Raw genomic sequence first — 25,965 nt, 5'->3', positions numbered from 1 at the left:
TTCATATGATCATTGGTACATATCTGAATTACCGGGGTGGAAACAGATGACTGTGATGTCATAGGCATGACATTTTGAAATCTTGGATGTCATGTCATGATTTATCAGTTAGAATATTGCATGTGTTGCTAAGCTGAGGTTTGGAAAGAAATTTGGTTATTTATTATGACACCATTGAGTATTTATGACGTCATAGATACCATCTGATGACATCCTAGTTACTGATGACGTCATGGTAACTATGACGTCATATTACAAGGCTAAATTTGATAGTTGTATAGTATTTTTTGCTTGATTACATGCACAGAGACTCAAAGTACCACATTCAACTCAAAACACAACTTTATTTAAGAGATATACAGAATTATGGGAGTTTTCATCTTTAAAATTACCTCCCCTTATTACTGGATTGGGAGAAAAAGTTGTCAAAATACACCTCTCAGGGAAATCAGCAATACTCGGTGACTATTAAAGATACACAGTAACCTGATATGTCATTTTGTTCGTCGGAACATATTCTAGACATTCATGGGCTTTTTAGTAAAATTAGAATTAACAAAAGTGATGTATAAGGTAGCACACCACAGTAAGACAGCCTGGCCATGGGCAATTTTTTTGTTAAGCAAATAACTCCTGTATTATGATATGTATAAAAAATGAAAAAATAAATGTACACTATAATTGGTATATCCAGTATGAAGTAGTACATACAGGCTTCACATTTATTAAAACAAAAATCAATAAATTGGTTCCGGATTTTAAATATCCGGATTTTCCGAACGTGTGTTTACACAGGAAATTTAGTTTGGCCTACAGCGCAAAATGGAAGCCCACAGAAAAGGTAAGATAGCGGAAAAACTTAATTTACAACATATGTCCAAACAAGATTAATTCTGTCTTTGGGATAGAGATATTTAATTTTAAATAGGTTTCAGAAAAAAAATTGTGTAGAGAATTGTGCCATTTTGGGTCAAATATCATAATATTTTGCAATTTTTGAGAATTTTTTAAGCTGTTACCATGGTATTCACAGCTCTAAAAATCACAGAAAATATCAGTTTACTTATCCTTCAGAGCTCTATTAAAATTGCAAATGTTGTACAGATTTCAAATATATATACTTTATTAGAGGTTATATGTAAGGTTAACTGGCAATGTTTACATATCTAAAGCATGTGCCATATTTTTCAGAATTTGGCATTTTTACTGTACACTGCTACCCAAGGGAAACCTGCATGTGCAATATGAGAAAGATCCCTTTAGTACTTTCCGAGATTTAGCGATAACAAACTTCAAATGTTAAAATCCAAGATGGCCGCCTGTACGCCATTTTTTTTTTTTTTTTTTTTGATCGCTCTCAAAATAAAATCTCCAAAACTAGGGACCAAGAGGAAGATGCATGTGAAATATTGTAATGATCCCTTCAGTACTTTCGTGGAAATAGCGACAACGAGCATTGTTTACGGCCGGACCTCGGACGCAAGGCGATTTGAATAGCCCACCTAATAAAAAATAACTATTGTATTTGATATTAGAGGAATTTGTCGGGTTGTGGGTGTATTGGTACTATACAACTCTTAGTTTGACCCAAAAAAATCAATGGAAGCCAATATTCCAGTTTTGGAGTGTGTTAAGTTCATAATTACGATATGCTTAGTGACATATTATTATGCCATTTCCTCGCATTTGCTCCTAAATCAGAAAGCCAACAACAATAAAACTTCTCAATATGATGTCTAAATGTGCAGATGTCCCATGACCGCCATTTAAAACCCGGTTTGGGGGCATAAAATGCAGTATATATATATATATATATATATGCCATATTTAATGCGAAGCGAGAGATATTGGGCAGGACTATCGACTGATATTGCAATGGAGCAGCTTCTAATGAGGAATGTTAAGCCCATAGGTGGTTAGACAATAGGCCGTGGAATGGGTAATATACACCGGGCTGTATGGCTCCTTCCCATGCCTGCCTGTGCGTATTATCATTTTGAATGCTATTATTGCAAGAGTTAGTAAGTAGAACTGGAAAAAAATATGTACAAAATATATTTGAACACACAAAAATGGTTTGAAATATAAAAAATAGCTATAATTTCTCACAAGTGCGGACCAAGGAAAACCTACATGTGGAGTTAGAGATGTCCTCACAGTACTTCTCAAAAAATAATGAAACCCAACTTTCCAAAATCAAACATTACTTCGACATTAAATTTTCTGGATCGGACATCAATTCAAATCGGGGAGAGAAAAAAGAATTTACAAATGAGGATTGAGAAAACTCCTTTCAGTACTCCTTTAACAAATATTGACTAAAACTTGTTTACGGACGGACAAAGAGTAATCTGACCTTAAATCCTAGTAATTCAATAATTTATGGATAAGATCATTTGCTATTGATACTAATTTAATACTTAATGTTAAGTTATACACGAGTACGTTTGAGGAATGAAGTCTTCGAACATTTGAAGAAACCCCAACGAGATAAACGGAGTCACGTTTTATATTTAGTTATCCAGTCAGAAAAAGACGCAATCGTTAATATAAAGTGATAATTAAGTAAACATACCCTTTGGACATTCTTTAGTACCTGTCTCCTGGTGTCCCCCAGCACGCGAAACCATGCTGGTCGTGGACAGTTCAGTAGTTGATTCCGCTGTTCCCTCATCACCTATGACCTTACTGGTCGTGGACAGTTCCGTAGTTGATTCCGCTGTCCCCTCATCACCTATGACCTTACTGGTCGTGAACAGTTCAGTAGTTGATTCCGCTGTTCCCTCATCACCTATGACCTTACTGGTCGTCAACAGTTCAGTAGTTGATTCCGCTGTTCCCTCATCACCTATGACCTTACTGGTCGTCAACAGTTCAGCAGTTGATTCCGCTGTCCCCTCATCACCTATGACCTTACTGGTCGTGAACAGTTCAGCAGTTGATTCCGCTGTCCCCTCATCACCTATGACCTTACTGGTCGTGAACAGTTCAGTAGTTGATTCCGCTGTCCCCTCATCACCTATGACCTTGCTGGTCGTGAACAGTTCAGGAGTTGACATTGCTGCCTCCTTGACTTTTATCGTCTTTTTGCCAGAGAACAGTGAAAATACAGTTGAGCATCCTGTTTTACATGCTTCAATGTTCCCTTGACCACTATCCCGAATAAATCTGCCCGAACTATCTGCATTTTTATTAGAATATGTATCTTGATGGACTGCACAGATGATTGCAATAAAGACGAAACTCGGTGACAAAAACTTTAAAATATCCATAGTGATGTATTAAAAAATGTGAATCATCCCAGCACTGCACAGTGTCCTAGAGCCGTTGTCCATGTAGCATAGTTTCCATGGAACTGCACGCGTGATATGGTCAACGCAGAATTTATTTGAAACTCAAAACCTGAAATAGCACAAATGTTAATAGTATCAAAGCGAAGTGGTGTCAATTAGAATAGCCATAACGCTATCGGGAGTATAGTGATTGGCTCTCTATACACCAAGTTTTTCACATGACATGCATATATTGATTAGCTGTGACGCAATATGTCAGAATCTGTTTTCAATTTCAGCATATTTCCTTTATGAAAATCCCGTCAATAAAAGTCGAGATGGGTTTGGAGTTAGTCTATTGGAAACATCTTCCTGACATGAAATATAGTAATCAAACATACCTAAGTGACTTTTTCTTTTAACATTGTTTAACGTTTTATAAATAGATATTTACTATAAGGATACCTGCATTTACATCGATGTAATCTACTGTTTGGATTGACTTTGTTTTTAAGGACGGCCTCCCCTGCATGCGACATGCATGCGTGTGGTGAGTACGTATGTGTGTTTTGGGAGGCTGCTGTATGTTCGTGCTAAGTCTTCCTGTGATAGTCCGAAACTTTTGCCGATTTATAGTGCTACCTCACTGAAACATACCGCCGAAGACATCCAGTAGGACACCCCAACCGATCACATTACACTGATAACGGGCGAACCAGTCGTCCAACTCCTCATATGCTGAGCGGTTACCATTATTAAAGACTCTGACGGCTAGAGAACAAAACTCAAAGCCATCCTCACAGGGGCGAACGCTCATCTCAAGGCCAAAAGTGAGGCATTGTTAAGGAAGACATTCAGAAGAAAGAAGAGAAAAGATAAGGTCCCAAATTAAGGGACAATTCTTATGCCCTACCTGCGGGGCTGTAAAATCTTCTGACAAGGGAAGTAAGTATGTGTGTTAATATTTTATGGTATAGTCTCACCTTTGTGATAATATTGATGCCCTGCAGGTAGGGCATAAAACTGTACCTGCTGCTCCAGTTGCATAGTTCTTGATATGACGTTGGACAACACTAAACAACAAGCACATAATCGGCAAAACCTCCCGTCATGATGATATTGTATTACATGAAATTAAAGTGGGCAACATGCATTAAACATGAAATACATGGCATAGCATTAAGAATCATTACATGTTGCGAAAATCGAACTTGAGCCAGGGATTGATGTAATGAGGCAACCAAGCAAGTTTCATTAAAATATTATCATTCTGTCGAAAGATATTGTGCAGAAAGCAATCAGATTACAGCAGCCAGGTTAATATGCGCGGAATATGACGATAATCGAGCTTGAGCAAGGGATTTAGGTAATTAGTCTACCAAGAAAGTTTCATGAACATTCGATCATTTTTTTTCAAAAGATATCATGCGGAAAGCGAATCCGCAAGGACACAACCCATTTGTATATCTCCCTGCGATGGATAACAAAAAGCCAACTCATTCTTACGATTCCTTGTTTTTTCTCTGGGTCCTATTCACATCTACTATCGTTATTCAGTCTGATTTGATTGTATTAATAATGGCAGTAATACGTTTGGATGGAGGCTTAGTTGATCAAGGGATCAAGGCGGCAATAAGATGCCTAGTCTTCTGCAATATATCTTCATTATTATATCAGAGTTCTCCCCGTGATATATTTTGTTCATTTTCAGCTCACCTGGACCGAAGGTCCGGTGAGCTTATGCCATGGTGCGGCGTCCGTCGTCCGTCGTCCGTCAACATTTGCTTCAAATCGCTACTAGTCAAAAAGTTCCTATTGGATTTTGACCAAATTTGATCAGAAACATCCTTGGTGGAAGGGGATCAGATTTTGCATAAATGGTGACTCTGACCCCCAAGGGGCCTGAGGGGCGGGGCCCAATAGGGGAAATTGAGGCAATTCCTTTAGATCGCTACTAGTCATAAAGTTATGAATGGATTTGAACCAAATTTGGTCAGAAACATCCTTTGGGGAAGGGGAACAGATTTTGCATAAATGGTGACTCTGACCCCCAAGGGGCCTGAGGGGCGGGGCCCAATAGGGGAAATTGAGGCAATTCCTTTAAATCGCTACTAGTCATAAAGTTATGAATGAATTTGAAACAAATTTGGTCAGAAACAGTCTTAGGGGAAGGGGAACAGATTTTGCATAAATGGTGACTCTGACCCCTGAGGGGCCAATTGGTGGGCACCATAGGGGAAATAGAGGAAATTTCTTTAAATCGCTACTAGTCATAAAGTTATGAAAGGATTTGAACCTTATTTGGTCATAAACATCATTGGGGGAAGGGGAACAGATTTTGCATAAATGGTGACTCTGACCCCCAAGGGGCCCAAGGGGCGGGGCCTAATGGGGAAATAGAGGTAATTCCTTTAAATCGCTACTAGTCATAAAGTGATCAATGCATTTGAACCAAATTTGGTCAGAAACAATCTTGGGGGAAGGGGAACAGATTTTGCATAAATGGTGACTCTGACCCCTGAGGGGTCAAATGGGCGGGGCCCCATAGGGGAAATAGAGGAAATTATTTTAAATCGCTACTAGTCATAAAGTTCTTAAAGGATTTGAACTAAATTTGGTCAGAAACAGTCTTAGGGGAAGGGGAACAGATTTTACATAAATGGTGACTCTGACCCCTGAGGGGCCAAATAGGCGGGGCCCCATAGGGAAAAAACAGTCATTCCTTCAAGTCGCTACTAGTCATAAAGTTTTTAATGGATTTGAATCCAATTTGGTGAGAAACAACCTTGGGGGAAGAGGAAAAGATTTTGCATAAATGGTGACTCTGACCCCCGAGGGGCCAAAGGGGCGGGGCCCCATAGGGGAAATAGAGGTTATTCATTTAAATCACTAGTCATAAAGCTATGAAAGGATTTGAACCCAATTTGGTCAGAAACATCATTGGGGGAAGGGGAACAGATTTTGCATAAATGGTGTTTCTGACCCCTGAGGGGCCAAAGGGGCGGGGCCCATAGGGGAAATAGAGGTAATTCTTTTAAATCGCTACTAGTAATAAAGTTATGAATGGATGTTCTAAAAACAATTCTTGAGGTCTTTCAGACCCTTTAAAGCAGTTGGGATCCTCACACCATAATTATATATAGCATTGTTTGAGATTGACAAATAAAACGAATTGAACATGAACATTATTTTGACATTTGGTCTTATCCAACCAGGTGAGCGATACAGGCCCTATGGGCCTCTTGTATCTTCATTTTATCTATTTTCAATTCGGTTTGGTTTAGTATTATTCAAGGCGCGGGCGGCAGTGCATGTGCCTTTTTGGGAGGCTGTGCTATATTCATGTTTCTTTCTTATATAGTGCGACCTCACTGAAGCATACTGCCAAAACATCCAGCTTGACACCTCATCTAGTCCCATTCTATTTAAAACAAGAGGCCCATGGGGCCTGTATCGCTCACCTGGTTGGATTAGACCAAATGTCAAAATATTGTTCATATTCAATTTGTTTTATTTGTAAATCTCAAACAATGCTATATATGGTTATAGTGTGGGAATCCGAACTGCTTTAAAGATTAATGAAGTCCAGACTCTCTAAGGTTTGAAATACCTCAAGAATTGTTTTTAGAACATGCATTCATCACTTTATGACTAGTAGCGATTTAAAGGAATTACCTCTATTTCCCCTATTGGGCCCCGCCCCTTTGGCCCCTCGGGGGTCAGAGTCACCATTTATGCAAAATCTGTTCCCCTTCCCCCAAGGATGTTTCTGACTAAATTGGGTTCAAATCCATTCATAACTTTATGACAAGTAGCGATTTAAAGGAATTACCTCTATTTCCCCTATTGGGCCCCGCCCCTTTGGCCCCTCGGGGGTCAGAGCCACCATTTATGCAAAATCTGTTCCCCTTCCCCCAAGGATGTTTCTGACTAAATTGGGTTCAAATCCATTCATAACTTTATGACTAGTAGCGATTTAAAGGAATTACCTCTATTTCCCCTATTGGGCCCCGCCCCTTTGGCCCCTCGGGGGTCAGAGTCACCATTTATGCAAAATCTGTTCCCCTTCCCCCAAGGATGTTTCTGACTAAATTGGGTTCAAATCCATTCATAACTTTATGACTAGTAGCGATTTAAAGGAATTACCTCTATTTCCCCTATTGGGCCCCGCCCCTTTGGCCCCTCGGGGGTCAGAGTCACCATTTATGCAAAATCTGTTCCCCTTCCCCCAAGGATGTTTCCGACTAAATTTAGTTCAAATCCATTCATAACTTTATGACAAGTAGCGATTTAAAGGAATTACCTCTATTCCCCTATTGGGCCCCGCCCCTTTGGCCCCTCAGGGGTCAGAGTCACCATTTATGCAAAATCTGTTCCCCTTCCCCCAAGGATTTGTCTTACTAAATTGGGTACAAATCCATTCATAACTTCATGACAAGTAGCGATTTAAAGGAATTGCCTCTATTTCCCCTATTGGGCCCCACCCCTTTGGCCCCTCGGGGGTCAGAGTCACCATTTATGCAAAATCTGTTCCCCTTCCCCCAAGGATTTGTCTGACTAAATTGGGTACAAATCCATTCATAACTTTATGACAAGTAGCGATTTAAAGGAATTGCCTCTATTTCCCCTATTGGGCTCCACCCCTTTGGCCCCTCGGGGGTCAGAGTCACCATTTATGCAAAATCTGTTCCCCTTCCCCCAAGGATGTTTCCGACTAAATTGGGTTCAAATCCATTCATAACTTTATGACAAGTAGCGATTTAAAGGAATTGCCTCTATTTCCCCTATTGGGCCCCACCCCTTTGGCCCCTCGGGGGTCAGAGTCACCATTTATGTAAAATCTGTTCCCCTTCCCCCAAGGATGTTTCCGACTAAATTGGGTTCAAATCCATTCATAACTTTATGACAAGTAGCGATTTAAAGGAATTACCTCTATTCCCCTATTGGGCCCCGCCCCTTTGGCCCCTCAGGGGTCAGAGTCACCATTTATGCAAAATCTGTTCCTCTTCTGCCAAGGATGTTTCTTGGCAAATTTGGTCAAAATCCAATTAGAACTTTTTGACTAGTAGCGATTTGAAGCAAATGTTGACGGACGGACGGACGGACGACGGACGGACGACGGACGCTGCGCCATGACATAAGCTCACCGGACCTTCGGTCCAGGTGAGCTAAAAATGGCCGAACTAAATTATCAATGGAAACATTAGGACGAAGAACGTTGTTCAGTAATTGTTTTTAACGTTTGGGTATTTTCTGTTATGTATACTTTTGTTGTGTCGTAGAAAGAATAGATGTCATAAAGGTTGCAGATAAGAAACATTACAGATTGTTATCGCGCACATGTCCGACTACAGACGTAACCTGTAATCATGTCACCTGGCACTTGGTACGTATCCAAATTTAGTGTAGGTTTGAATTTTATATTATTTTATTCACAAATATAAAGTTGTAACATTATTCTTTGTATACGCCTCTCGTATCTAACGGCAGTATTATGGTATAGTGTTGTCTGGTGTTCCGCGTAAACTTTTGTTTATCCGGTAATCTCCTTCTACATTGTTGGTAGACCAATCTTGTTAAAACTTTGTATACGTTATAATCATGATATGTAGATTAGCCGGAGAAGAATTTTTATTCAACTATTTGTCAACAGTTATTTCCCTTCATTTATTCCAGCATTTGATGTTTTGTCCAGAGAAGAGCTCCTGCATTTTCAATCGATTTCTTTGAAACTGTGTCAGATTTGTTATGATGTTTTGCCCAGAAAATTTCGATTAGACTTATTTTGCAAACATTATTGCCCTTACGTTAGTTTTATCCGGAGATCTGATCCTACATTGTTTGACCAATCTCGTCGTATACATTACATGCATGATATGAATTTTTTTTCACTTGAACAGAAGTTCGATCGGACTTTTCATGTCCCTTTATTCCCTTTGGTATTATATTTTTGTTCGGAGATCTACACTGTTCGGCCGTTTTCGTTGACATTTTGAATACATGAAACTCCTGATATACAGTTGTTTCCATGCAAAACTATTTGTTTGCAAAGGTAATAACTCTTTGTTAATTTCTAGTAATCGAGATACCGGATATCTCCTTTCATAGTTTATATCGAATATTTTAAAACTGGGAAGACTTTATAGTCATGGTGCCAAGTTCTGTTTGATTAGTTGAGATATTTTTGATTATTTTCCCCAAAAACTATTGAATAATTCAACATTTAATTTGTAATGAAATTTTAGATTTACAACATTGACAGCTAGCTTCACTTTTACACATCATCCAAAAATGTTTTAATGCAAAATAGAAAATAAAACTATACGAGATTCAATAGGTGAATATTGCTCTGACCCGTGATACTCCTGTTTATACTTATAGTAAAGTTTTTATAATAATTATATAACTCATTGATTGAAATCGGGCGATCAATATTGTAACCTTTATTCGCGAATTCATGTCGCTCCAATTGCAGAAATTGTTGCATCTTATTGTTGAAGCAAGGAAAGTATAACTGATTGCGTTAGCAACTTACGTGGAACTTCAGAAATATTTAAGGGTGTGTTATAAGTCATATGGAGAGTTTAAACTGAAATGCATTGAAGATTTGTTTTCTATGTAACGTTAGTTAAACAAAAATGGCAATAGCGATTAGAACATTAAATGTATCTTCACTGATATTTGAAAAACAGTTTTCGAGATAACGATATTTTACGTATGTTAAAATGTATATACTTTAGATGTATAATGGGATTTCTGTATCTCAGACTAGTTATGCAAAAAAATAGAGTATCTTACATGAGTGACTATTTCTGGAATTTAGTTCAATAATTTGATATGCCACGAGCCTTTTAAACGAGGTAAAGGTGTAAGATTTTATTATTACATAGCTACTATTTATTAAAATATAAGCAAAAAAAATACAGATATTCGTTACTATATAAGACAGCCGAATTCCGGCCCGGATGGTATATTTCCGTCTACTCAGATAATCGCGCGATGTCTTATATTTATTTTACGTCACATATTTATTATCACGTCACAATAGTGTTTTACACATGTGTCTTACGATATTGATGACATGGAAGAACGGGCAAGTTATGTGATAAAGAAATTAAAGCGTTCATCATCAACCGATAAGAATCAGTAAGGTTCTACACTACTTATATAAATTTATGCATAGGTGACGGGTTTCAAATTAAAACACGAATTTGTTCTATGACGACTCGTCCGACATGGACAGCAAAATATGTATAATTGGTAGTGCCTACTACTTAAAGCTCAGCGTTTTTTGAGTGTCACAACTGGTTCGACTCCTGTCAGTGTCATGTAATATGACTCGGTTTGGTGTCCTGCTGGGTGTATTCGATGGTGTTCATCAGAGATAGCACATTAAAGTACTGCGCTATGACAAGGAGACGAACCATATACCACAGCCTCATAAAGCACACAAACACCAAACGCATACACCGTACACGCATTAGGGTCGTCCTTAGATAGCCAATGCTGTTGATAGGACATTATACTATCTAGGCCTAACAGGACCAACCTAAACGACTTGTTTAATTTTTATTATTATTCATGATGTCATAGTATATTGTTATCATAATTATGTGTTCAGGGGAAAATAATCACATTTATATAAAATGTTTTTATACAGTGTTGACACAATATACGTCTCATTATATGTCTGTTGAAGTTTCCTTGCTGTTGCCTTGATTGTCACCTTCCGTACAACAGGTAAGTACAATGGAACAACTATTACAACATGTCATTGAATCTAAATGCATCATCGAACTAGTGTGTACATGTAAACAGTCGACAGGGTGTTTCATCTAAAACAATCTTGATAACAGCATGCAAAATATAAACGACCTTAATGTTTTCATTGCTATTGTTTTATTAAATCAATATCGAATTGTCTCTTATATATTGTACGTATATATTTTATTCCAGAACATTGAATGTTGATGTTCTCACGGTTCCATTTGTGATATTTGTATGGTATTTAATTGATACACGTGCATCATAAAAGGGCCTATGTAACTTGGGTAACTACGAGGAAACATCTAGGAATATGATTATGTAGCGATGAAGACATTGTCGTGAGAGACAACTGTGTGACCTCATATGTTATAGCATGAAGTTGTTTGAATATCCGTTGTATCTAATGTAATCTAAGACTTTGCTGTAACTTGTGTTCCTGTAGTGAATTCTCTTTGTGCCGTTTACACAATTTATTTTGTCGCAATTTTCCTGTAACAAAATTGTTTAAAACTTAGATATTACCTTGCTTGAAGCGAAATTCCAAATGGTATTTGGTGCCCTTTGGTATGTAATGATTATATGTTTCACATCCTTGAATCAAATTCTTTAAACTTTATTATTACCGTTTCCGAGGAGTAACTTAAAAACTGTTTAAGGTCACTTAACGTAGCATGAATCGATGTAATTAATTGTATTGACTTCCTTGTATTTTGTTCGTTTAGATATTAACGTCCTGATGGAAACACCACTATTCAAACCTGTATGGAATTTCCATTCTTTTGTTTGAATCGGGGATGATGTTAATGCCTAATTCTCTCATATCACGCCATGTTGGATCGAGTTTGTCTATGTAAGACAAATCTATCTCGCATAGCATTATCCTGTGCTTCAGAGCGGACAACTCTTACCACGTCGTTTGCTTTTGTTTACATCTGTTAGACCTCATTGTCAGGTTTAAAAAGTTGAACTAAACTATAAAAGAAATATGTACTGTATAATACCAGCAATAAACTGGAAAGACAACACGGTAAAGCGATTAGACATTTCTTCTGAGCGAAACTACAGGCCTCTTGTTACAGTACTGAAGACTAGTCTACCCAGCAGGTTGGTCATTTGCCATTAAAACAAAACATGAAAACACAGTCACCGGGTAATGAAAGGAAGTTGAATTAAAGCCATAAATAGATAAGTTGAAGAACATGTCAGACACCACAACCGCCGAAACAGTACCATCTACGTCAGCACAGGGGCCTGGAATTTTGTTTGTTATCCTAGGTGTGTACATGTGTCAAATTAGACGTTTTCTGGCTCTGAAATGAACGAACTTTCGGTAAGAAAATGACACAGGAAAACAAATCCATGAATAAACACTTTCTGATCATTCTGCTTACCTTTATTACGAATATATTTGTCCCAAACACAAAAATGTAAAAATCATCTTGGAACATTTGTCTCATGTCAGTAAACTGATGAGTTTTTATGTAAACACACTGACAAACGTAAAATACATATTGTTCAGCACTCCAGCTCGGTTTCCGAAATATTTGTTGAAATGCACGGTGTCTTGAATGAATAAATTTCAGAATGAACATTTACCATCACAATTACTAGTAATAGCATACCTACGAAATCAAGGAAAGAACCGATAATTGAATCTTACGATGATTAGTCTAATATTCAGCGGTGACGTTCGACTTCGCAATGACGGTGTCGTTTTCGAATATTTTGAGCAGAATCATTTAAACAAGTTACCTATTAATAAATCACACAGACACAAAGGATTGTCAAACTAATATTTTGTTTTGTAAAATAATATCATTTACAAATATAGTACAGAAGATATGAGTCACCTAAAATAGATAATAAGTTTTCGTTCATAACGACCTATATTTTGGCGCGTAGTGATTTGGTTCACGGAATTTAGTTGCTACGTTGGGAGAATTTGAACTTGACAAGCTTACATTTGTAAGTAAAGAAGTTATGGGATAAACAAATTCCCATACTCGTGACGATAAGCTCATGTCTTTTCATAATTAGAAAATTAACTAACCCGAGTTGGATAAAAATGTCAAACAATCTCCACTCGTTGGGGAACCTGTGTTACCTTTAAAAGACATAGCATGACCACTACAATGTTACCTTTATCAAACATAACAATATTACCTTCATCAAACATACCACGTGCCACTTCAAGGTTACATTTATCAAACATATCACTAATGATACAATATTACCTTTATCAGATAATACAATATTGACTATATAAAGCATATCACGTACCAAAACAATAATAAAATGTTACAGTTGTCAAAAATATCACTACCACTAAAATGTTACTATAATTAGATAATACAATTTACATTTTTCAAAAATATCAGTACCACCGCAGGGTTACATTTATCAAGCATATCACGTAACAATACAAGGTAAACTTTATCAGATAATAATGTGTTGCATTTCGTACCACAAGTTAACCTATATCAAGCATATCGCTACCACTACAAGGTTACCTTTATCAAACCAATCACTACCACTACAATGTTACCTTTATCAGATAATACAATGCTACATTTGTGGTTCCGTTATCAGGTAATGCAATATTGCCTGATCAAACATACAACGTTCCACTACAAGGTTACTTATATAAGATAATACAATGTTACCTTTATAAAATATATCGCGTACCACTACATGTGCTGTTGGGTGTTTTCGGCAGTATGCTTCAGTGAGGTGGCACTATAAATCGGCAAAAGTTCCGGCCTATTACAAGGAGACTTAACACGAACAAACTGCAGCCTCCCAACACACATACGCACTCGCCACACGCATGCATGTCACACGCACGGGAGGCCGTCCTTAAATGACCTTAGCTGTTAATAGGACGTTAAACAAAATAAACCTAACCTAACCAATACATGGTTACTTCTATAAGATAATACAATGTTACCTAAATCAAACATATCACTACTACTACAAAGCTACTTCTATAAGATAACACAATGTTACCTTTATCAATCATATCACTACTACTACAATGTTACTTTTACAAGAGCATGGCGAGTCTGAAGACTCTGTTGGAGTCTGATAGTATATACAAAATTTTGAACTATCTGAAAGTGATCGGTCTTTCAAACAAATATGACTAACCATAGCAACTTTTTGATTTAATACTTATCGTGAGTGTACATATATTTCTACATTTTTACATGTTTCGTTGCATTTTGTCTGGCCCATTTTGCTCGTATTTTAATCACTTTTTTGCCCTTATGATATGATAGTGATGATGGGCCGTTAATAATCATTTTTACTAACTAACTTCTATAAGATAACTACCTAACTTCTATTAGTTAATACAATGTTACCTTTATCAAATATATCACGTACTACTACACAGTTACTTATATAAGATAATACAATGTTACCTGTATGTACACATACCACTACAATGTTATCTTTATCGAACATTACTTTTATTAAAATCCGCAATGCAGGCATTTTAAAATCATATGTATATCAATGCAGAGGGAGGACAGCTATGTGGAACCTGTACACAAATCGCCGACCCACGGGATTGCGACACAGTCGTCGAATGTGGAGACCATGAGGTAATTCATCCATAAACCATTGATACACTGTCTTACAAAAAAGTTGGGGCTTGTAAATACTCGGATATCCTCCCCGGAATTGTCTTCGTCATTATATCACCGTTTACTTATTCTGTATATAATGATTTATATGCTGTAATACATTTATTTTGGTGGAGGACGGGTGGACGAATATTTTCCTACCTGCAAGGGTCTTGGTTGTCAAATGTAACCTAGTTTCTATACGATCTATTACAGGAATGCATCGTTCAGAAGTACGTAAATGTCGCTGGCCACATATTTTATAATGTGGGATGCCACTCATCTTTTGTAAGTGCTTTTTAGATCCAAAGACTTCAGTTTTTCTCTGTCAAAGTAGAAAAATACAATAATACAGCAGCTTCCAAAAACACACACTGCATGCATCTCACTCGGAGAAAACTGAACTCCGATGTTTTCGACTCATATAATAATTTTATGTTACTTGTGTTCCTTTACATTCAATGGCAATGCAACTTTTAGTTATTAGTAAATTAACCTATTGGGAAGAGAGTTCACGAAAATGTTTCACGCTCGAGAGGCTCTATATTATGTTGCTACTTTTCAGTCCTGTCAGGCCCTCGTCGGAAAAAGGGATCTAGATGTAAATGAGCGTTCCCTGTCAGATATCCAGATTTGTTCTTCCTGTTGTAACGATACCAAGCTTTGCAACGTCATTAGCGGACATTGCAGTAGTCCAGGTAACCCATTCATTGTGTAACGTGCTATACATATTGACTTTATCTAGGGTGACATATCTTGTGGTATTTTTAGGTCATCTGACCCGAAGGGTCAGGATGACCTATAGTCATCATGCTTCGTCCGTCGTCGTGCGCCGTGCGCCGTGCGCCGTCCGCCGTGCGTAAACTTTTCACATTTTAAACTTCTTCTCAAGTTCCACCAGTAGGATTGAGCTGAAACTTGCCTGAAATGATGCTGGGATGGTCCTGACCAAGTGTTGTTAATTTTCGGGTCGGTCCGAAATCCAAGATGGCCGCAATTGCCGCCATTTTGAAAACACATTTGAAACTTCTTCTCAAGTTCCACTGGTGAGATTGAGCTGAAACTTGCCTGAAATGATCCTGGGATGGTCCTGAGGAAGTGTTGTTATTTTTCAGGTCGGTCAGAAATCCAAGATGGCCGCCATGGCAACCATCTTGAAAAACACATTTTAAACTTCTTCTCCAGTTCCACTGGTGTGATTGAGCTGGAAATTGGTGAGGATGTTAAGGAAGGAGAGCCAATAAAGTCTTGTTATTTTTCGGCTTCGTAAAAACTTTGACATGGCAGCCACGGCAGCCATTTTGTAACATGATTGCGCAATCATGGTTCTTCTAAACAACACCTATATCAAACTTCTTCTCAAATTCCACCAGTGGGATTCAGCTCTTACTAAGCAGAAATGATCCTGAGATGGTCTTGACCAAGTGTTGTTATTTTTCAAGTCGGTCAGAAATCCAAGATGGCCGCCATGGCAACCATCTTGAAAAACACATTTTAAACTTCTTCTCCAGTTCCACTGGTGCGATTGAGCTGAAAATTGGTGAGGATGTTAAGGAAGGAGAGCCAATAAAGTGTTGTTATTTTTTCGGCCTCGTAAAAACTTTGACATTGCAGCCACGGCAGCCATTTTGTAAAATGATTGCGCAATCATGGTTCTTCTAAACAACACCTATATCAAACTTCTTCTCAAATTTCACCAGTGGGATTGAGCTCTTACTTACCAGAAATGATTTTGTGATGGTCCTGACCAAGTGTTGTTATTTTTCAAGTCGGTCAGAAATCCAAGATGGCCGCCATGGCAACCATCTTGAAAAACACGTTTTAAACTTCTTCTCCAGTTCCACTGGTGCGATTGAGCTGGAAATTGGTGACGATGTTAAGGAAGGAGAGGCAACAAAGTGTGGTTATTTTTTGGCTTCGTAAAAGCTTCGACATGGTAGCCACGGCGGCCATTTTGTAACATGATTGCGCAATCATGGTTTTTCCTGAACAACACCTATTTCAAACTTCTTCTCAAATTCCATCAGTGGGATTCAGCTGTAACTTACCAGAAATGATCCTGAGATGGTTCTGGTCAAGTGTTGTTATTTATTGGATCGGTCAGAAATCCAAGATGGCCACCATGGCCAACAGTGCCACTATATACTTGCTACAGAGAATACATACTACAATAATAGAAGGTTTTTAATTTAGAGTCAGATGACCGTTAAGGCCCCTGGGCCGCTTGTTTCTTCACGTCGCTTATAGCCAGCATAATTTTCGTGTTTCGTTACCTCAGATGGGCCGATGGAATTAGGCAATAAAGCTTCGTCCGTCAATATTCCCTTATTATCCGCTACTAGTCCTTAATGCTAGATATCCTTTGAGAAATAGCTGAGTATTCTATCCCCAATAATATAGAACAGAACATTATGCGTACAGTTATGTTCATCACCAACTGGAGAATTTAATCTACTCTTACTTGGTGCTCCAAACATTTACTCTTTAGGGTAATATTTAAAACACACATTAAGTCTCAAGACAAACTACCAATGTATTTAAATATGTTGAACTTAAAAAATATAACTTGCTACTCGGTCAACTCAGACATAATGTTAGTAGCCTAAACCAATATATATCTACATTTTTCGTTGATTTATGTCATTTTGTCTCTTGCCCTTATGGCTCGTATTTTTGATCACTTATTTTGGCCCGAATTACCTTTATAGTGTTGATGGGCCGTTAAGCATTTTAACTAACTAACTAAACTCTGATATATACATTGATCACTTGAGTGAATCACCCGCATATAGATGTAATCATGATTTTTTTTCTTTGAATACCAACTTTAAACTTACACCAGGAGACAGTCGCATCACATTATATCCAAATATGTAATCATGAGCACTATCCTCTACAAACTCTTTTGAATGGATGTAAAATATGTACCACTAAAATTCTATTCTTCAAATTATTACTGAATATATATACAAAAATAGTTGAAATGTAATATTGCTCACCACATAAACATAAGATAACACTCAACTACTGCTTGAGTGAAACAATATTTTTGTATATATCATGATATAAATTATGATTAACAACATTAATATGATGTGAAAGAACTAGTGTTTTGCACATTTTAAGAATTATTTATAATCTTACTGTTTTCATTATATTATCTGAGAGAACTGAAAACAACGAGTAAACTCTTCTTGTGTGAAATTCCATAATATGCAGTGTTGCTGATGAACTGTGATGCCTCTGTTATGGGTATATGGTCGATATGTCTGTACACAGGCACTTATGACCTGTTTCCAGAATCCGTACGAGGCACTTTAAAAGTAAATCTAAATTAATGGTATGATGCTAATTGATTAATAAATTTGTATAGTACTAAAATTAATTTGGAGTTCTATCCCCTTATTTGTGAAAGTGGATAACACTGCAAAACAACCCACGTAACTATTAATTTTGATTGTATGAATTTGGAAAGGACTGACATGTCCAGCTTGATGTCCAATAATATTTTGACATATTGAAAGTATGCATTATATAAACGTAGAGTGTGGCTTCCCGGGATCTGTAGGAGCGGGACCCCAAGGGGAAATATTACAAAATTAGAATATTAATTTCGGTGTCTTTCATGTCCCGTAAATAGAAGAAATAAGAATCCTTGATTCTTCAGGCGGTTCACTTTAAGTCGCCTTCTACGGTAAACATGCTAAATGAACTTAGATGTTAATAGGATGTTAAACAAAATAAACCAAACCAAACCAATATGACACAAATATTTATCCATGTTGGTCCACAAATTTTATTCCCGGCTGATGATTCGATTTATATAAGGTTTGGTCAAGATGTATATGTTACGAAAATACATACACTAAGGTCAAAAGGTCAAGGTCGAATTTCGTAGATTTTCAGTTATTGACACGTCAATAAAAATAACTGACATGGTTTAAATGTATGTCATACAACAGGTTGGCCCAGGCTCTTAGTATGCAAGTTTTAAAAATCAAATCAAAGTAAGGGAATATGTGACATGGCAGTATCTTTATTTCCGTTAACTCAACAAATATAAAGGTGGACTGAAACAAGAGTCGCTTCATATATATCCGTGTAGTGCAGTTTTTGGTTATGGTTATTTTGTAAGTAAAATTATTAAATTGTAGGTGATAATGCCGAGTATGAACCAACAAACTGGCCTTTCGTTTTTTTGACACTCGACTAGGATTACATTATTTATCATTAAGTAAGGATGAATTGCAGTAATTACCCGAAAAGTGTTCTATATTTCGTGCAGCGTTGGATTTGACTGGACGGGTTCTCTGTTACACCTGTGACTACATGCACAGCCCTGATCAGTGTGACAGAGTCAGGACCTGTCCAATACACGAGGTGAGAGACACAGACAGTCCGAGAAAACGCCTTACTACCAATTCTAAACTTGGTATTCCTCCGTCTGGAGACAGAACTAAAAAAAAGTCTTGGGGAAAGGAAAAGCCTACTACACGACATCAATATTTACTTCCATCTATTATAACAAATATATATTCCCCTTATCATTCTAAGCCCACCACAGATTTAATAAATTCAAATCATTAATGAAACAGCCGATCAACTTTTATTGACATAACAAATGTACATGTACAAGAATACAATTCCCTAATTAAGTATGTAAGGAAGCTCTTTATACACTATAAAGACTAAAATTATAGCATACATGTTTATGTGTTTAAAAAAATCAAATTGAAAATATCTTATAATCATTGCCATTCTTTATTTAATCAGCAATGCTTCATCGGACGGAGAGCAAGTGGTTTATCTGGATCTGTGTTGTGGACAAGTCGATGTGGACACGGAAGTGAGGTAAACCGTTCTAAAACTACATAATTAGCTCACCTGCCCAAAGAGTAAGTGAGCTTATGCCGTCGTGCGTCAACTTTTTTTTCATTTAAACAACTTCTCATAACCACGAGGCTCAGAGGCTTGATATTAGTCCTGTTCATTCAAGGTCACATGGGTCATGCTAAAATCTTCAAACAACTTCTAAATAACCAAGAGGCTCAGGGAGTTGAGATTTGGCCTGTAGCATGATAGGGTAAATGGCTACCAAGTTTGTTCAGATAAATGACCTTGACATTCATTCAAAATCAAACTTCAATTAAATAATTGGTAGTATTGTTTTAAAGGGGGAAACCCACGGCCCGATTGAATCCAAACCGGGTGTTCTTTGTAGCATACCTGTATACTCTTGAAATTTGATTTGAAATGTAAAGAATACTCCAAAACACTAGTGCTGGAGCGGGGAACGTTAATGACTTTTGTAGCTCACTGCATTTTTAGCTCACCTGGACCGAGGGAAATAGAGGTAATTCCTTTAAATTGCTACTAGTCATCAAGTTATGAATGGATTTGAACCAAAATTGGTCAGAAACATCCTTGGGGGAAGGAAAACAGATTTTGCATAAATGGTCACTCTGACCCCCGAGGGGCCAAAGGGGCGGGCCCAATAGGGGAAATAGAGGTAATTCCTTTAAATCGCTACTAGTCATAAAGTTATGAATGGATTTGAGCCCCATTTGGTCAGAAATATCCTTGGGGTAAGGGGAATAGATTTTGCATAATAGGTGACTCTGACCCCAAGGGGCAGGGCCTAATAGGGAAAATAGAGGTAATTCTTTAAATCACTACTTGTTATTAAGTTATGAATGGATTTGAGCCCAATTTGGTCAGAAACATCCTTGGGGGAAGGGGAACATAGTTTGCATAAATAGTGACTCTGACCCCAAAGGGGCCAAAGGGGCGGGGCCCAATAGGGGAAATAGATGTAATTCCTCTAAATCGCTACTGGTCATAAAGTTATGAATGGATTTGAACCCAATTTGGTCAGAAACATCCTTGGGGTAAGGGGAATAGATTTTGCATAATAGGTGACTCTGACCCCAAGGGGCAGGGCCTAATAGGGAAAATAGAGGTAATTCTTTAAATCACTACTTGTTATTAAGTTATGAATGGATTTGAGCCCAATTTGGTCAGAAACATCCTTGGGGGAAGGGGAACATAGTTTGCATAAATAGTGACTCTGACCCCAAAGGGGCCAAAGGGGCGGGGCCCAATAGGGGAAATAGATGTAATTCCTCTAAATCGCTACTGGTCATAAAGTTATGAATGGATTTGAACCCAATTTGGTCAGAAACATCCTTGGCGAAAGCGAAACAGGTGTTTCATTAATGCTGATTTTGATCCCCAATGGGCCAAAGGGGTGGGGCCCCATAGGGGAAATAGAAGTAATTCCTTTACATTGGTACTAGTCATAAAGTTATGAATGCATGTTGTAAAAACAATCTTTGAGGTCTTTCAGACCCTTAGAGAGTCTGGACTTTGTTATTTCTTTAATGCAGTTGGGATCCCCACACTTTAACCATCTATAGGCTATTTTGAGATTGACAAATAAAACAAATTGAACATGTATTGAACATTATTTTGACATTTGGTCAAATCCAACCAGGTGAGCGATACAGGCCCCATGGGGCCTCTTGTTTAAAAAATTGATCTAACGCCATTTGCAACAACCAGGATCATTTGAAGTTAATGAAACACCTAGACTAACAAAGCAAAGAAAGATAGAAAAGTAAAGAAAGATAGGTAGATTTAAGATTCCACATTTTTGCAATTTGGAAAGAGGATATATTAGAAAATACGGAGAACAAACATCGATTATTCAGCCCACATTCAGCCGCCTTCCTGGGTCATTTTTACGTTAACCGTCACTCAGGTATTGCCCCGATTATTTGAGATTTCAATATTATCATGTAATTTCAAGTGTTCAACTTTTTCCTGATGCAGTTTTGGTACTGAAACTGCGGAACAGAACGAGACTCGATCGTCATGCGTGCATGTCGTACAAAGCGGCTTTTCTGAAATATCTTTCACGTAATGCATCGGTATCCGTTAGGTAATGATTATTAATACATTGTTTTCATTTTAATAGGACTGTAAAGCTACAGGTATTTCTATCGATGGTGTGGTGGGTAGGAAACGGTCCTCTGTGATCTGCTCAACGTGTTGCTCGAGCAATTTATGCAATAACAACTGCTCGATAGCGAGTCCGACCACAACTTCCGCACCGGCAACAACTAAAGTGCCCGGTAAGAAAATGTTTCTTTAAAAAAAATGTGCAGCATCAGAGGCTTGTAGCAAGCATGGCTTCAATTGTCGTTTATTGGCATCACTTAAAATAGCAGACTCAGATTCAAATAACTTCACTATAAGCTATAAACGTAGCCATCTTCTGCATTATGAATGCGGATTCGGTTTTATATGTATTTATTGATTTCTCGAGAAATGATTTCAAATGATTTGTGAATCTATGAGCATCCTGTAAAAATCACTCAAATGAAAATGAGTATTTGATACAGTTTACCCTGTCTAAACCGGATGTCACTGGGACCAGCATATTTGGCCGATTTACACCGCTGTTCGATCGATGTAGAGATCAGTAATTATCAAAATCTGAAAAAAATAGCTGAAAAAATTGACATAAAGAAAATAAGACATTTCAGCGAGTTAATTGTAAACTACAGCAGAAAAAAAGGTCGGTTGAGGATCGGAATGTATTATTTATAGGTATGATCTCATTATGAAAGAAATAATTCAACTTTTGTCCAAAAATTGTTGTATGTGTGCCAGAAGCAGATTTTACATATACGAAAATCGTCTTTATTCCCTGCAGACAATAACAGAGAATATTATATGATGATGCGAGAACAGATTTCGGTATGTTATGGCCGTGGCGGTCTAGCAGTGTAAAAGTCGGTATCATTTGCTTAGCTACCCTAGGAAGTCTCCACAGATTCTAACACTGCCTCGATATCGCACGTAATATTTACAAATGTTAAGATGTTCTAGGTCCCAACTATCAACCTCCAGGCTTTATGTATCAACTGTACGCTGCAAAGACACGTTGTTTAATCACGATGTGTGACGATTTTCTTTTTTTATATTTGGAGTGGGACGACTGGTTCGCCCGTTGTCAGTATAATGTGACCGGGTAGGGTGTGCTGTTGGGTGTCTTCGGCAGTATGCCTCAGTGCGGTAGTACTATAAATCGGCAAAAGTTCCGGCCTATCACAAGGAGACTTAACCCGAACATACCGCAACCTCCCAAAACACACATACGCACTCACCACACGCATGCATGTCGCACGCACGGGAAACCGTCCTTAAATGACATAAGCTGCTAATAGGACGTTAAACAAAATAAACCAAACCAAACCAAATCATGTTGTGAATAGTTGTATACCATCTGAGGGATAGATAAATTTGAGTCTGGAGCATGATTTGGCAAAGAAGATCTTATATTGTATAATCGGAGGAGGTGGCTCCCCTGGGGCCAGAGGGGTGGGCCAAATAGGAGAAATTGAGGTAAATTTTTTATATTGCTGCTTGTTCTTAAAGATGGAATTGATTTCAATATTTTGTCCAGAGCATAATTGCGCAAATAAAACCTAATGTATAAATGGAGGATGTGGCTCTCTCGATGCCGAAGGGGTCGGGCTGAATAGCGGAAATTGAGGTAAATCCTTTAAATCATTATGTCTGGAGCATTATTAGGCAAATTAGATCCAATGTTTGGTTTGATTGATTTTTTTAACGTCCTATTAGCAGCTTAGGTCATTTAAGGACCGTATGTTTGTGTTATGTCTCCTTGTGATAGGCCGGAACTTTTGCCGATGTATAGTGCTACCTCACGGAAGCATACTGCCGATGACACCCAACAGGATACCTCACCCGGTCACATTATACCGACAACGGGCGAACCAGTCGTCCCACTGCAAATATGCTGAGCGCTAAGCAACATATCCAATGTATAAACGGAGGGTGGGCCATAAAGGGGAAGTGAGATAAATCCCTTAAATCTGTAGTAGTCCTGGACGCCTGAGTGGAATTTGATGAAAGATGGGGTCAACGCCTATGGAAATATAATATTAGCGCCGGCCCCAATTCCAAATCATTTGATTTTTTTCACCGTATATGGATATATAAAATAAACCATAATCGTATAAATGGTTAATCATTATATCAACCGATAGTCGTAGTGGATCTCTTTGTATAACGCTATGTTGAGTGAAGTGTGTAACCTAACAAAAAAGTAAATAATATACACAAGTAATATAGATTTAAAAATCAATTATCAGTTAACTGTGTATAAATTTACCAAATATGTCATATTGACATACATAAGGTAAGCGTAGTGATACATTTAGTAAGAATAGCGGGCAAAGTTTTTACAAAATTGAAAATTAATCAATATTGTGAACTCAAATTATTATAGTTGTTATCACGGTCTATATTATATTCTCATTTAAAAAACTTTCCATATATCTATACTTTCTACAGAATCTATTTAAGAAAATTATTAACCGGTAAATTACTTGTTAGCATGTCAAACATATCCAATCCATATCGGGCCAGTGGAGTTAAAAATACCGGGACGAAGCAATAACGCCGGGATTAGACAGGGGTTGGTTTCGACAAGTCATACTGAGATACTAAAATGAAGTTGATATTTAGATTACATAATAAATTATCAAATGGACGACAGTTAATGAAAACCGTTTATACTATAATCTATTTTAGTCTCGAAACCAGTGATAACGTACGTCTCCAGATCCCATGCAGTTATGTTAGGAGCACAGCTTCACCTCACCTGTAGGGCAACTGGTAATCCACCTCCTTCAATTTCATGGAACTTTTTTGTAAGTACCTTTATGTAAAGTTTGTAAATGCGTTTTCAGTGATATAGGGGTTGGGGGGCCGCGGTGGTTGACCCTGGCTGATAATATGACGTTAAATAAAACAAACCAAACCAAATATAGGGGTTGGACGACTGCCATTTGTATTTGACAGGTAAATAAGTCTTACTAAACGTCTTCGACAGTATACTTCATTGAGGTGATATTATAACGTCTGCATCTTTCTGCGATATGACAAGGAGATAAATATTCCGTTTCCTCCTAACACAAAAACACTCGTCACAGGTATGCATCTCGCACATATGGAGTGTAGGAAGGGTCGAGTAGCAGTCTGTCTAGTGATTGTGCTTTTGAGTTCAGTATTTTATGATAACACTGTCTGTAATTTATGCTAGCATTGTCTGTACAGGTCCCGACAGATAAATTCCCTAACAATTTCATGGTACGGAATGGTGGAGCTGATGTTTACATCGTTGGAGTCACTCCTGAAAACTATGGAAATTACTCCTGTAACGCGTCAAACTCCGCCGGTATTGATATCCGCTATGTGGACATTTCGGAGCCTGCATCTGGGTAGTCAATACCTCAGCGTAATATATATATATATATGTATACATTTTAAATAAAATCATATTTTCAGACAGTAAATATCTGTGATAGTTGTGTGTGTGTTTTGTTTTTTTTTTTTTTTTGTTTTTTTTTTTTTTTTTTTTTTTTACATTTTGGGGTTTTAACGTCCTCGCAATAGAATAGCCAGGACCATATGTGGACGGAAGTCAAGACGTTACAAAGGTTAAGAAAAGAAAAGAACGTTTTATGTTTGCATGTGATGCAATGCGATTTGGAGGGGGAGGGATGAAGTGAGATTTATGTTGGTCTCTTCAATGTCATTCTTCAGGGGGGCGACGTTAAGTCGTCTTCTACGATGTACATGCAGTTGGCGTTATTCTTGGGCTTCAGCGTCTACTGGTCAGGAAAAAGATCAACTGACTACATTTGGTTAAAATCTATTGACGCCTCATTACCTGCAGCGATTCAAAAGAACTTTACTCTATTTCAGTTATTTGGCCTGGTACATAGAGTCTAAGGGGGCCCAGATTCACCATTTCTGCAAAATTATTCATCTTACACATATGATACTTCTGACCAAATTAATTTACCCATTTATGATCACCAAAGATATTTTAGCTGGGAAACAAAATGTGTATTTGATTATCATTACGATTTGGTAAATATGGACCCAAATATGACTTCGGAATGGCAGAGATAAAATCAAATAAATGAATTTAAATAGATACTTAAGTGTGGTTTCACATTTGTAGGGTGGCACAGTGTTAACGCACTTGCCTTCAACCTAGGCGATCAGGGTTCGAATCCTCGATATGACGTGAAAAGGTAGGGGGTCATCTGCCCAACTTCGTGGGTTTTACCGGGGTACTTTAGTTTCCTCCCGCAGTAAGACCTCTCGCGCGCTTCCATTCGGACAAAGAGTGATCTATATAAGTTATTATAACCCGTTTCGTAATTGTCAAATAAATAAAGTTCAAAAACCTCTGTATG

At 37.8% G+C, this 25,965-nt stretch overlaps 1 protein-coding gene across 1 annotated transcript; it reads left to right on the top strand.

The window, feature by feature from the left end:
• The first annotated feature begins 10,980 nt into the window (after positions 1–10,980).
• Positions 10,981–25,064, top strand: LOC117315504 (neuronal growth regulator 1-like). The gene is made up of 9 exons (XM_033869715.1): positions 10,981–11,012; positions 14,562–14,644; positions 14,882–14,953; positions 15,231–15,363; positions 18,951–19,045; positions 19,439–19,516; positions 21,642–21,798; positions 24,290–24,408; positions 24,815–25,064. The coding sequence occupies exons 5-9, from the start codon at positions 18,995–18,997 to the stop codon at positions 24,980–24,982; spliced, it is 573 nt and encodes a 190-aa protein (XP_033725606.1). The 5' UTR covers positions 10,981–11,012; positions 14,562–14,644; positions 14,882–14,953; positions 15,231–15,363; positions 18,951–18,994; the 3' UTR covers positions 24,983–25,064.
• Positions 25,065–25,965: the final 901 nt, after the last annotated feature.

This window comes from Pecten maximus, chromosome 17 (genome assembly GCF_902652985.1).
Source record: "Pecten maximus chromosome 17, xPecMax1.1, whole genome shotgun sequence".
Taxonomy (NCBI): domain Eukaryota; kingdom Metazoa; phylum Mollusca; class Bivalvia; order Pectinida; family Pectinidae; genus Pecten; species Pecten maximus.
The sequence above is the reverse complement of the archived record's forward strand: the minus strand, read 5'-3'. Positions and strand labels throughout refer to the sequence as shown.